This window comes from Camponotus vicinus, unplaced genomic scaffold, assembly GCF_025532165.1.
Source record: "Camponotus vicinus isolate PSW18456_S1 unplaced genomic scaffold, iyCamVici1.0 SCAF_9, whole genome shotgun sequence".
Classification (NCBI taxonomy): domain Eukaryota; kingdom Metazoa; phylum Arthropoda; class Insecta; order Hymenoptera; family Formicidae; genus Camponotus; species Camponotus vicinus.
Window position 1 is genome coordinate 3,641,490 of NW_028141981.1, and position 13,083 is coordinate 3,654,572.

Sequence of the window (13,083 nt, forward strand, 5' to 3'; positions counted from 1 at the left end):
TAATTTTAAAAAATCGTATAATTTTTCTTTTACAGTTACTGTCATCCGTTTCTTTTCGTCTGCTCAGTATCTCCGATACGTCGTCAAAATTATCCTTAATCAACTGAATGTCATATGATAATTCTTCCAGCCACAAGAATGAAAAATGTATCGTTACGCGCCAAATTATCTTGGCGTTCAATTTCTGCGTGATATTTCTCAATCTATAAAGATCGCAAACAGCGAGGCGACCAATCGCAATGTGGCCAGAGCAGATTATACCATCGCGAGTTGTGTCAGTGCAGGAATGAAGTTATTAGCGTACAGATCCGGGTCTTGGATCGCGGAGGAACTTGGCTCGACGTACGATAATTTGATATCGGATAACCGTTCCTGTCGTCGGCACAAACCGACGAGGGCCTCCGAAGGCACACGCACACGTCGGGCCTCGTTGCACGTCCAGCGAGCGTCCTGCGGAAAGCGCATTAACTTGCGAAAAGGACGCGCGCGGATGGAAAACGCTCTGGCGGATTTATCCGCCGACCCGTCGCGTTGTCGCATTTCCCGATAAAAGCTGGCAACTAAAAGTCAGAATTTTTAGCCGTTCTAGATAAACTCTCCGCGGAAATGGCATTCGCAGAAATTTAATTACTTACCGCTGGGCAGATTAACGCCGATGCGAAATCTAGATAATGTATTTAGGAAAAGTTGATATCGCACACGTCGCGGGAGCGACTGAAAATATACGATGATAATTATTCAGACGAAGTGACGGCACCATCTCTATTATTACTTTCAGAGTTGTCAGTTTAGATTATATTCGAAGAATTTATTAGGAGTACGGATAAAAGCGCACTGATACTTGGTTTATAAGTATTTTATAATTACTGATGATTGGTTCATTTTTTTTCTCGAAATCTTCATTTCATTTTCAACATCAGCGCCATATATGCGGGAATACACGCTTCTCAAAGAGAGCTTGCGATTATTTCCATGACATCGCATAAGTGACTCGTAGGAAAAAAAATTAATTTAACTCAATGTAATCGTTTTCAACATGCAAATATGTACGAATGTATGTGTCGATGTGCACGTAATCATTCTATCTGTCTGTTTGCGTAGTTAATATCAATTTCTGAGAGAAATACTCGTCAGTCGGGTGACTCGTTTTATACCTTGCAAACCGGGCACCATCTCGAAAAAAAAAACAGCTAATGACGACAAAAAGCTCTTACTAGTCGGATGAGATAAAAAGGTAGGAGAAATACTTTCTTTTAACTTCCTTCGTGATCCTTATTATCTTCCGCAATCTCTAACTTTTAATCGATCAAGTTTAATTTGTCGCTTTTTGTTTCTCCGAATATTATTAAGTCAAATTAAATGTTTGCCTGAATTATTTCTCCGCGAATGCAAAAAGATGGATTGCTCGATTCATTATTTCTTTTAGTAATACTTTTTTTCTAGAAATATTTTATAAGAATGTTGCCATAATATCTTTGCTAAATAATATATCTTAATATTTTATAGCACTGTTCAATTGTTATTTAATATTCAAAACTAATGTGGGATGTTTTCTTGGTTTACCACACTTTCTTACAATATTCCGTATATTATTTTATCAAGACACGTTTATGACACTGTATGCAAATGAATTTAATCAGCAATTGCTTTGAGTAGCAAATTGAAATTTCTTAGCTGCGCGTAAGCAATAAGTGAAAATTTAGCATCGTTGTCTGAATACCTGAGAAGTATAACGCGTCCCTTCACGGAGATATAGAGATGATATGTATGTAGGCATGGAAGCTGAAACTATGAGAGCTGGTGAGGTAATCCCTCGGTAGCAAACTTGTCGCATTATCGTTCGGCAGCCAAACATTAGCTCGTAGCAGATCGACATTAGGTTCATGCAAGTAAGAGAGTTGACAAGAAACATGTGATAGCTGATGATCAATAGCGACATGTTTACAATATAGAATTGTACAATGTACGATGTGCATCCCAAGAAATACATGCAGACAGAATGTTGCTAATCTTGATGTCATAATTTTCATATACAAAATACAAACTCAGTAAAATCAAAATAATATATGATGGATAAATTAAGCTATTATTAAAAACAACATATACTATTACAAGTATAAATTATTTTTTAATCGCAATTTAATTTTCTAATCTTATTAATAATTTATTATTCTAATCCTATTCTAACTGCAATGTCAGTGTGAAAAATTGTTCGTTAACAGATATGTAAATTGTTCTCAAACAGATTTCTATAGAGATCGCAAGTTGATATATTGTACATATGTAATTCACCTCTTTTTAATTTAAATACAATTCTTATGCCCCAAATGCGAGTCAGAAGACGGATAGGATAAACATTCGAGAAACTTTTTGTTATCGTTTTAGACGATACTTTTACTTTCAAATTGCATCCGATTCTCATTTCCACGCTGTAGCAATGAGGAACAGATACATCATTTCGTATCGGAGGAAGCCATCAATGCTGGAACCAGGAAGCCGTCCAAAGTTCTCTAACGATGATATATCGGGGTAACACAGGACCCCTAAGTTGTGGCCATTTTGATATGGTGTAACGTACTCTCCTTCCTCATCCTTCTCCACACGCACACTCTTTCTTGAGCTATCCCTAGCAGGAGAGGCATTAAGCCCTTTCCAGCCCCTTGGAGTTACCGTTACGGTGACCGTGACAGATCGCCCGTCATAATCCGGCGCCATGAAAAACATATCGGCGATCAGACGACCGTTCAAAAGTAGTGCATCCCATTTTTCGACCAAATGCCCGGTGTAGTACATTACGTTTCTAAGATAACATGCAGAAACTTTATGATAAAACTATCGAGTATGATTGATCTATTTATCAAGATATAAATAGAACTGACTTTCAATACTGTATTAAAGTAAATAATTAAAATTTCCTGTAACAGGAAGAGAGAGAGAGAGAGAGAAAGAAGAGAAAATATGTTTTTAAAAATGTATAAGATATATCTTTTTGAAAAATTTGTTTTTAAAATTCTCTTGTATATCATATTTCATTAAATGTTACATATAAGTAAAATTAATCTCATTTTATTAGTTGAAAATTAGTAAAAAATATATAGATGATATATTCTTATCATTGATTGGAAGTTTGAAAAACGATGATGCATAGCATAGAAAAGACGAGATTCGATAGCCGTCAGCTCAATGCACAGCAATTTTCGCAAAATTGAGAATCGATCGATGGTGGGTCAACGGGGAGCTGTCAAACTAGGTTTAGTTTTTTCACAACGCTTGTCTATACTTTCGTAGACGAGCACTTTTTCGTACAGTGATTTGCGACACTCTATCTCAGCACCCTTTTATGCTGTCGCTCTTAGTTGACGGAAATGCATGGCGCATTACAATTCATCTCCGACTTTATCGTCGTCGGTCGACAGGAATTTGCTACGTAACGTCTTTCAGTTTCCCGACCGTTTAATCCGTAATGGAATAAAAAAATCGCGCTAGTATTCCGCTTATATTTTATTTGCTCTTTCACGTTAATGAAGCGCGATGTACCAAAAACATTTTCCTAATTATTATGATAAATATAATTGATAATATAATTAAATATAATTGACATTAAAAGCAATTAAAGTATATATAACAAACATAACAATTAATCTTTTATATATATTTCATAAATGTGAAGTCTTCATAATTTTTACAAAGATTTGTTTATTGTTAATAAATAACTTTGTTTCAATATGATAACAAGAGATTATACATAACATTGTTTATCTTCTCACTTCAAAATATTTCAAGAAATATCATGCGACAAGTTAAGTATAATGTTATCACTCCCGATTGTTCACTTGATTTATATCTGATTAAGAATCATCTCCAGATATATGTATTTCCGCGCATTAATAACGTATAATTCGTGGAATTCATCGATAAATGATTCGATAAATAATTTTGAAATAATTGCAGCATCGAGACTAATTACGATTTTATTGGCGAAAAGAGAGGTCGGTCTCTCCTATTTGGTTGCGCTTTGTAATTAAATTTACGAGAGTTAACTGTGCTTGGGCCGCGCAACGAGGAAATGCACTTGCCCTGGAAACGAATAAAACATGTTCACATGCGTGCCCGTACGCACATCGCAAAAGTTCGTCATTTAACGCACAGAAGGACAATTCATTTAGGCGAAGCTCGACAATGCAGACTTTGTATGCGCGACTGTTTTGATGAAGGCATTTTATTCCTCCCTTTTCGAGATATCTCTTTAAATATTTCTAAATCTCTTTGCGTGGCAAAATATATTATTTTTTACAAATCGAATGTGATATTTTATAAGTTTATATGCTATGATTATAATCTTGACAAAATAGACTAATTTTTAATTATGTATAATTTTTTCATAACAATATACCAAAAATTCCAAATCATTTTCCTTTTTTTGACAAAATTATAAATAAAACGCCTAATTATTAAAATTTGATGAACTGAAATTTAAAAATATGAAATAATTATACAACATTGTTAATATGTAAGAAGAAAGAATTAAAAATTTCGCCATAACATCAAGAGAATATGTAAGAATGTATATTACATATATTAATATACTAATATATAGAAAAAGTTTATCGACGCAAAATTCTAAATTACTCGATTATATTGCGATTTTCGATCCTGCAATATTCTTGAAATGTCTCGATCGTTATCGATTGTTTCTTTTCGCTTTATTAAGATTATCACACATCAACCATTGCAATCGAGTCTCTACAAACTTTTCTAAGTCTTAGCAAGTTTCACAGAAATTAAATATTTAAAAATCACGATATTTTTTTGTCTGAGTTTCGAGCAAGAACTATAATATAAGAGCACATTTATAATATTCCGAATATTTCATAATAACTTCATTCATATTGATTTTGTAGCATGCCATTTTTGTTATAAATTGTGTCTATGTGTACTGAAACTTTTAAAGAAATTTGATTATTTTTAATAATTTCTGTGTGCATTATGCAATTATTTCTTAATTTAATTTAATTTATATTATTTTTATTTTAATGATGAAATTAAATCTAAAAAAATAACGCTTAATAAGATATATTCAAATAATACATATATATTTTTTAAGATGTGGAAATATATGTTTTTAATTTTTTTAAATTATAAATAACTTAATTATAAACATATTTCATCATCATTATGTGTTGGTTGTAATTGACACTATTGGCAAACGCTAATTTAATACCTGTAGCGCCATCGCACATTCATGATATAAAGTATTTCAATTTAATCCGTTGATTAAACAAAATTTTTCACATGTTAATCTTACAATAAATATTGAAAGTAAATCAAAACTGAAATGTATGAGAGATACATATTTCTCAAAACACTAGTTAAAAATTCGTGATTAATTGAAAAATTTCTTAATATTTTATAGAAATTCTACATATATGTTTCTATATTAAGATGTAATGTGTTTGTTATATTTAATATTATAACTATTACTATTTTATTTAATATTATAACTACAAGAATTATTCTAACTAAATAGGCTATATAATATATAATCTCATAAAATCTGCTTATTATCATAGTTATACATTGCAAATAAGATAGAGTAACGCTTTTTCTCTATTTATGTACAATTTCTTACACACACATACACATTGATCATTTATGTCATACTTACAATTATGTGTTAACCCTTTGGCTGCATTATGCTAACATTATACATATTCGCAAAATTATTGCTAATAATAAAATTAAAATGCATTATAATTAATCAACATGAATAATGTTAACAAAAGAAGTCTTAATTTATTATATACTTAAAATTTTACTTGCTTTCTCTTCAAAGTTCTCAACATATTCTTTCAGCATATATATTATATATACATACTGCGTATTTGAGCAACCATAGGGTTAATATTTTTAACATAATAATGAGTAGATAAGACATCATAAAGCATCCAAAATGTCGAATGGTAACACATATTTGCCTCAAAAGCAATATAAAAAATATTTCGATATTTTGTTAATATTACACTGCCTATAGTCTATATATTAATTACATAATAAATGACAGTCTAGAAATTGGTGCTTATATATGAGATGTTTACATACGCTCGTATCAACGGCTTCAAAATATTATACATATTTTATGTTATGTAAAATATAATATAGTGGAATGTTTGTTTAAATAAGAACATAGCTATTTTTTGTAGTTAAAATACACAGTGGCAGTATGCAATTTAAAATTTCAGAAAGAGAAACTATGAAATATATATGCGGCACTCTTGTGTACCTAAATATTGCTAATTATTCTAGAGCTAAATAAACAATCAGGAATTTGTGATGAGTTATTATAGTAATGCTGCACATTGGATAATAATAATATCGTTTTCTTATTTCATATTGCAAATTAGATGAAATCAGATCTGATTAGATAATTGTAATGATTCATTATGCAGGATTATCAGCTGATCTGTTAGATACAGGATAATCAAAACATATTGTCGTTAGGGAATCGGCAGCATATTTTCGTTCTTGCTGCGTCGTTTTTAGCCATTGTTTATGTTCACATAAATACGGATATAAAGGTACTACTAACACGCTAATATCGTCCACCGATGCTATAGGTGAGGATTTTTCATCTGTTTCGTTAGGATTCTCGGGTTTTCCCATCCAAACTCTGCCGATTAAGCGACCTCTCGCCGCTTGCACTAATTCTTGAGCACCCATTGTCAGTCTATAAATCAAAGAGCTTGTATTGTGTTTTATCGTTACAGTTTAATTAAAGTTTAGTCTAATCTAAAAAAAAAAAATACCTATATTCTAATGATGGAGTATCAGGTGCTAGTGTCTTTCTAAGTATTGCTGCCGCTGTTTTGTCCGATACTACATCCCAGAGCCCATCCGTAGCGACAATAATGCAATCTCTTTCAGTAAGATTGCAACTGTCCAAATCTAGAGACTGCACTTCAGGTTGTGATGATAAAAATGGTTTAATATTAACCCCAGTATTCGCCGCTTTTAAACCATGGTCTCCAAAACCTCTAGTCACGCCTATTGTTCCCATTACTCTGCTCTACATATTACAAATGATTTCTCATAATACCATAAACAAAATTAATTTGAAAAGTTATAAATTAATATTAATGATAATATACCCTCTTTCCATGTCCTGAAATAAGCGGTAACTTTAAGTCTGGGTGCGTTAAGGTTTTATATGCCCAACCTGTCATAAAAGGCTCTCGGTACAAAACTATAGATCCCAATTCCTTTTGTAATGGTCTCTTTTTAAATTCTAGCGGAGTAAAATGACCTTTAAGCAACTCATTGTGTCTGAGAAAACCTAAAGCTCTAACGCGATTTGATTCAGAATCTGGAGTATGATCTCTGGTGAGAGCACGTTGTTCCTCTCCCAAAACTAACACAGCCCTAATAATGAAATAGTTACATAAATATTTAATTTTATATATCAATCCATTATTTAGAAACCATAATACCAACCTGGAATCACCAGCTCCTGCTGCATACAGCCTTCCATTAAGAAATAGAATTGTAATAGCTGTACAACCACCACCACCATTTTGAGCTTGTACCTCTACCATTTGATCCATTTGTCTATATGCTAATTCTATAGCACCTGTAACTAGGTCTCTGCCCTTTATCAACTCGTTTTCATCTTCATTCAGTAGCATATTAGCTGGTATAGTCAATAACCTTTCCTATTTTTAAATAGTTTATTAATTAATTTTTTATAAGATTATCTGAATAAAATTTTCTGGAAGATAGCACATACAAGAATTATTCTATGTAGCTGTAATCTTGCTGTAAGAGCAACTTGATACCCTGCATGACCATCAAACATTGAAAACATGACATAAGGCAGTGTGACATTAACATCCGACAATTTTAGATCTCCGCGTGTTGCAGAAGCTTGGTCCTCATTCCAAGTACTCTTCCCAGCATTTATACATTCTGCATAGCCAGCGCACCATGGCAAACGACTAAGATCTCTAGGAACTATTATAGGCCTTACTCTGTGATCTGCGCTCACCTATATAAAATAAATATTTTGTGAATAATTTAGACAAATATTAGTATTACAATTGTATTTCTTTTAGTTTCTTGTTGTATATTTAAAGAAAACATTCATAAATCAATATGAAAAAAAAATAGAAATACCTGTGTCTCTTCAGCTGTCAAGCCTAGAAAACTTGGACGGCTATAAGGTTTGTTTTCTACTTCCATGACATAATTAGAGTTAATGTAATCTGTCATCATATCATTATCCGAATCATTAGGGTACTGTAGGCCTAGCTCACTTGCGCCTACAGCACTCATTAATACTGATTTAAAGCGATTGAACATTTTTCTTTCGTAATTTATACAGAACTACACAAGGTTTCAATTGATGCTAAATTTTTACGACAGATAGTGTAATCATATATTACACTTATTTAACATAGTATCAAAATTTCATAGATATTTTGCACGTAACGATATGTGTAAATTTCACAGCTGATTGATTTTTTTAGAAAGCTCAATGATTATCTGTCAAAATGCCTGTGTCAAAAATAAATCCTTAGATTAAATATTTAATATCTGACGTGATATCTATCCTTACCATACAATATTTCTATTAAATTAATATGGTAATATCAGATAATACTTACTGCAATTAAACGTTTAGCAACTATATTCGATTAATGTCATCTTGTTGACAAACAGTTGTCAACGAAGGTTATACACGACCATCGGCATCGGCATCTAACGACACCTGCACGAGAATTTCCAGAATCAGAAAATCTTTATTCGGGTTATTTTGCTATTATGAATAAAAGTACAAGTGACAACTAGAGTAGTACACGGTAATACATCGTGCATGAATGAATGTGTGTATGTAGTATTGACATTCTTTTCTTCATTCATTAAAGAAAAATAGATTTCAATCAGAAGATAGGAATTTTTGAAAGTGCTCCATGACTTTTATACAAAATTAACTATTATTTGTTCTATTTTTCTGATAAATTATATTACGATCCTTTATATGCTTGAATAAAGATGATTGTACGTAAAACTTTTATTAACTCTGTACACTTCAATACAGCATCGTCAATACAGGTATTACTAACCTAAAATGTAAATTATAAATTATTTGATCAATTATTTTCTTTATTAAATTGCATTTTTATAGTTTTTGGCATGTGATTTCTCCTCTTTTTTATATCAACATATATCTCTTTTTTTTAAACAAAAAAGAAAATATAAAAATATACCGTTGTAAGTGTAATAATAAAATGTAAACTTCTTATTCTATCTTTTCAGATGAAAATATAAAAAGACAGTTTTGTTTTACATTCATTCGGTTTGCAATATTCAGATAGAAAAGATTATTACTTACATTAAGTAAATATGTCAAAGACTAGAAACAATATACGCAGCAGCGAGGTAATTATTAATAATTATATAGATATGATATGATATATATATATATATATTAAATATTTTATTTTTTTAAATTATATAAAATTTTTTCCAATAAGATTTTTATTATACAATATTTTAAAGACAATTTTTTTTAAGGAACACAGCAGTCTATCTTCTTGTACATCTTCATCATCAGATGAAGAAGAGATTGATACAAGAGATTTAAAACCAATTAAGAATTATTTATCTAATCGTAAGGAATTAGCCCGACAACTTTTCAAATCTGTTAAGCCAGAAAAGATTCGTATGATGTTGCCTCAAGTTTTGAAAGTAAGTCATAATATATTTATAAATTGATATAGTTTTTATATAAAATATATTTAAGAATATAATGTCATTTTTTAAATTTTTATATAGCATGTAGATTTAAGTGAACTAGAAGAGTATTGTGTGAATGAATTAAATGGTATGTCTAAAGCTCGAATATTATCGAAATTAAATGGCAAACCTATGTTGGAATCCTCAGACACGAGCGAATCAGATGATTCAGGTATATGCACATATTGAGTATTATATATATAAAATGCCAAAAAAATAATGCTATCTAATTATTTTATCTTTTTTCCAATAGGACCTTCTCTAGAAATCATTTCCGATACAGAAGAATGGTTGACAGATGACGATACATCTAAAACAGAAAATGGTAGACAGGGAAAGTTAAAAAGAGATAAAGTAAATATTAAAAGAAAAGCACATATTAAGAAAAATGATTCAGATAAATCTAAAGCAAAATGTATTAAAAATGAAAATAGTGATAAAACTAATAAAAATGTTAAAATTAAAAAAGAAGATGATAAGGATAAAGGAAAAGAAGGAGACAGTTTATTAGATTTATTAGAATTAGAAATGCGAGCTCGCGCTATAAGAGCTTTGATACGAAAAGAGGAAGACGTAATACCATCCACTAATCCATCAGAAATAAATGACAGTCAAACAATAGAAAATAACATTGCTACCCGACATGATGATGACAAGGCAAAAGAAAATTGTCGCAAGCAGTTAGAACAAATTATCAGTGCTCAACAAAGTAAAGGTGAAGATGAAGATGTTGTTTTAGTAATTCAACCTACTCCAGTTGTTGAATTATTATCTAGTGATAGTGATGGGGAAGTTCATGATGAAACACGAATAAATAAAAAATTGAAAAATGAACGTGCAATGGAAACTGGAAAATCTGCAAACAATTTGGATGAAAACGCGAAGAATTCTAACAAAATTGTAGGAACTCAAGCAACAGGAAAACACAATAATACAAACATTGTAACCAAAACAGACTTAAATAGCGAAACAAGAACAATAATGCCTGACAGAAATGTAGATATAAAGAACAATACATTGTCAATATCAATTTCTGCAGATAATGTTGCAGAGAGACGTAAAAGATCAAAGAAAAAGTCACATACAAAATTACTTACTTCTTCTACCAATGAAAACACTTCAAAATCGAAACAAATTAATATTACAGAACAATCAAATGATGTAAATGATGTAAATACTACAGAACAATTAATACTTTCTGATGAAGATAAAATTATGGAAGAAAAGAATAAAACTGAAGAAGAAATATGTAAAGAAAGTAAAATTGAAGAAGAGAGATTGGCGGACTTGGATGAGGTAATTGACTTAGATGATTACTGTGATGTCATGGATATAGAAAATTGCGATGAGGATAAGAGTCAAGATGAAGTTATTGTTTCTTCTCAAGAAGAACATAAAGAATCTGTATCTCAAACTTTGCCAAAATCAGATTCAATGGAAACCTGGGCATCACGCTATTATCAAACTGATGATGTTCAAAATGTAATAAAAGAATCTAAGATACAGTCTGAGATTCGAAAACGATTAAGAGAACGTCAAAGATTATCTAAGTTGAATAAATCACCAAATTTAAATCTATCTTCACAATCCTCATCGACTGATACAGCTGTTACATCTGAAAAAATTCCAACAGGATCAGTAGAGGAATATCTGGCTTTGAAGCGTACAATGAACACAAATGTTACAACCAACAGTAATAATAATACAACACAAGATAATGCTTCTCAACCTATTAATTCTAATAGTGATATTAATGTAAAAGAAATGTCAATGCAAGATGAAAATACTTCTTCTCATCAAGAAAATAAAGATAGAGATGCACAGAAAATTAATACTTCTGAAATTATTGAATCTACCGAATTGGCAAAAGCTGTTGCAGATACAAATATTGAATCTACTGAATTGGTAAAAGCTGTTGCGGATACGAGTACTGAATCTACCGAATTGGTAAAAGCTGTTGCGGATACAAAACATGATACTCAACCTGGTTAGTTTAAATATAATTAAATTTTAGTTTTAATATTAATAAGTACATTTTTAGAAATATATCTTTGAAGAATTTTTGTATATTAATGAAGAAATGTAGAGAAATTTTGTATATCTGTATTATATATATTGTATATTGAGTGATTAATGTATAATAACGTATAAAATAGAGAATGCTATAAACTCTAAACCTCTTTAAAATAAGAAAATATGCTGTCATTATATATAGAGCTTTTTCTTCGAATTTTTTTTCTGTTATAGTACAATCTTTTTGTTATAAACACAATCTATATAAAATAAAATATAAAAATACAAGTATATATATAAAATTGAATATAGTATAAATATATATATTATTTAATGTCATACAGAACTTTATCTTTTAATAATCCTAATTAAACTTTACTGTAAAAAGCTTTACAGTAAAACTAGCTTATACCATTCATATTCGCCTTGGATATAACTATATTCTTTATTCTCTTTGGATATAACTATGTTCTTTATTCTCTTCAGAAAAAATCTTTGAAAAATTAATCTTACTGAAGAGAAAATTCCTTAATAAATGTTACTGAAAAAAAACATTAATAACAATTTTCTTGATTGTATTACAAAATAAAGCTTACTTAAAAGTTCCATAAACTATTTGAAAATGGCTTTTCATTTCGAGTTTTATATTGTATGTCTCCATTCAGAAATTTTAATTACAATTTTGTTGTTGTTTAATGTAATTTGCTTTTTTCAGAATAATATGCATAGGCACGTTCATGGTAAACTGCATAAAGAAATTTAAATCATTAGGAATGAAGTATGATCTACAATTAAAGAAAATAAAATAAAATTATATAAATCATTGAATTGTTAATATGAATAACATGAGATATATCCAAATTCATCATGTGTATTGATATTCCAAAGCTCTTCTACCTTTATCATTCCTATTTTCTGACAAAAACGATCGGTGATATAAGATTGAGCGCGATCATATATTAATATATGATTCCCAAGATTATTTGCCTTTGATATTTATTGATAAAAATAAACGATATTCTTGCACTGCAAAAAATTGTTTCTTATTTTCTGTAACGAATACCGAAAATAACAATTATCGAACGGATGAACTATAATTATCTTACAAAGCGAAGTCGCCCTCAATTTTCTTCTGATCGTTACTTAAGCGATTATAAGGTGTTAAACTTGGATCAGAATTTGCTGATTCCTAAAATGGTATCTCTTTCAAGAAAATCTTTCGAGTGAAAGGTTCGATCGAATCACCGGATATTCGTAAGACATATATCATGATGAATGTAA

The 13,083-nt window shown here is 30.4% G+C and overlaps 2 protein-coding genes across 5 annotated transcripts in view; one reads left to right on the forward strand and one right to left on the reverse strand.

Annotated features, from left to right (window-relative positions):
* Positions 1–5,057: 5,057 nt before the first annotated feature.
* Positions 5,058–13,083, reverse strand: part of LOC145976532 (protein phosphatase 1H) — a 74,300-nt gene continuing 66,274 nt past the window's right edge. The window contains exons 2-8 of one of the 2 annotated variants that reach the window (XM_083107691.1): positions 8,658–8,761; positions 8,167–8,547; positions 7,781–8,038; positions 7,489–7,706; positions 7,146–7,416; positions 6,804–7,063; positions 5,058–6,724 (exon numbers count right to left, since the gene is read on the reverse strand). In XM_083107691.1, the coding sequence (XP_082963817.1) occupies positions 6,439–6,724; positions 6,804–7,063; positions 7,146–7,416; positions 7,489–7,706; positions 7,781–8,038; positions 8,167–8,352 (1,479 nt within the window). In that variant the 5' untranslated portion in view covers positions 8,353–8,547; positions 8,658–8,761 and the 3' untranslated portion in view covers positions 5,058–6,438. Of the gene's footprint in view, positions 6,725–6,803; positions 7,064–7,145; positions 7,417–7,488; positions 7,707–7,780; positions 8,039–8,166; positions 8,566–8,657; positions 8,762–13,083 lie in introns of those variants that run through there. The other variant, XM_083107690.1, reaches the window with a different exon arrangement.
* On the forward strand, positions 8,732–12,681 carry LOC145976531 (uncharacterized). 3 transcript variants are annotated; one of them, XM_083107689.1, is made up of 6 exons: positions 8,732–8,852; positions 9,310–9,432; positions 9,568–9,741; positions 9,829–9,961; positions 10,043–11,776; positions 12,518–12,681. In XM_083107689.1, exons 2-6 carry the CDS (start codon positions 9,397–9,399, stop codon positions 12,520–12,522), a joined length of 2,082 nt encoding a protein of 693 aa, XP_082963815.1. In that variant the 5' UTR covers positions 8,732–8,852; positions 9,310–9,396; the 3' UTR covers positions 12,523–12,681. The 3 variants fall into 3 exon arrangements, with proteins under 3 accessions (XP_082963815.1, XP_082963813.1, XP_082963814.1); XM_083107687.1 differs by having other exon boundaries at positions 8,740–9,105; XM_083107688.1 differs by having other exon boundaries at positions 8,744–8,880.

Bases quoted from the DNA above. Each gene is read 5' to 3' on its own strand.
- LOC145976531 (XM_083107689.1), top strand. From the start codon at position 9,397: ATGTCAAAGACTAGAAACAATATACGCAGCAGCGAG. The intron at 9,433-9,567 runs GTAATTATTAAT...ATTTTTTTTAAG, and splicing joins ACAATATACGCAGCAGCGAG to GAACACAGCAGTCTATCTTC. The intron at 9,962-10,042 runs GTATATGCACAT...TTTTTCCAATAG, and splicing joins GAGCGAATCAGATGATTCAG to GACCTTCTCTAGAAATCATT.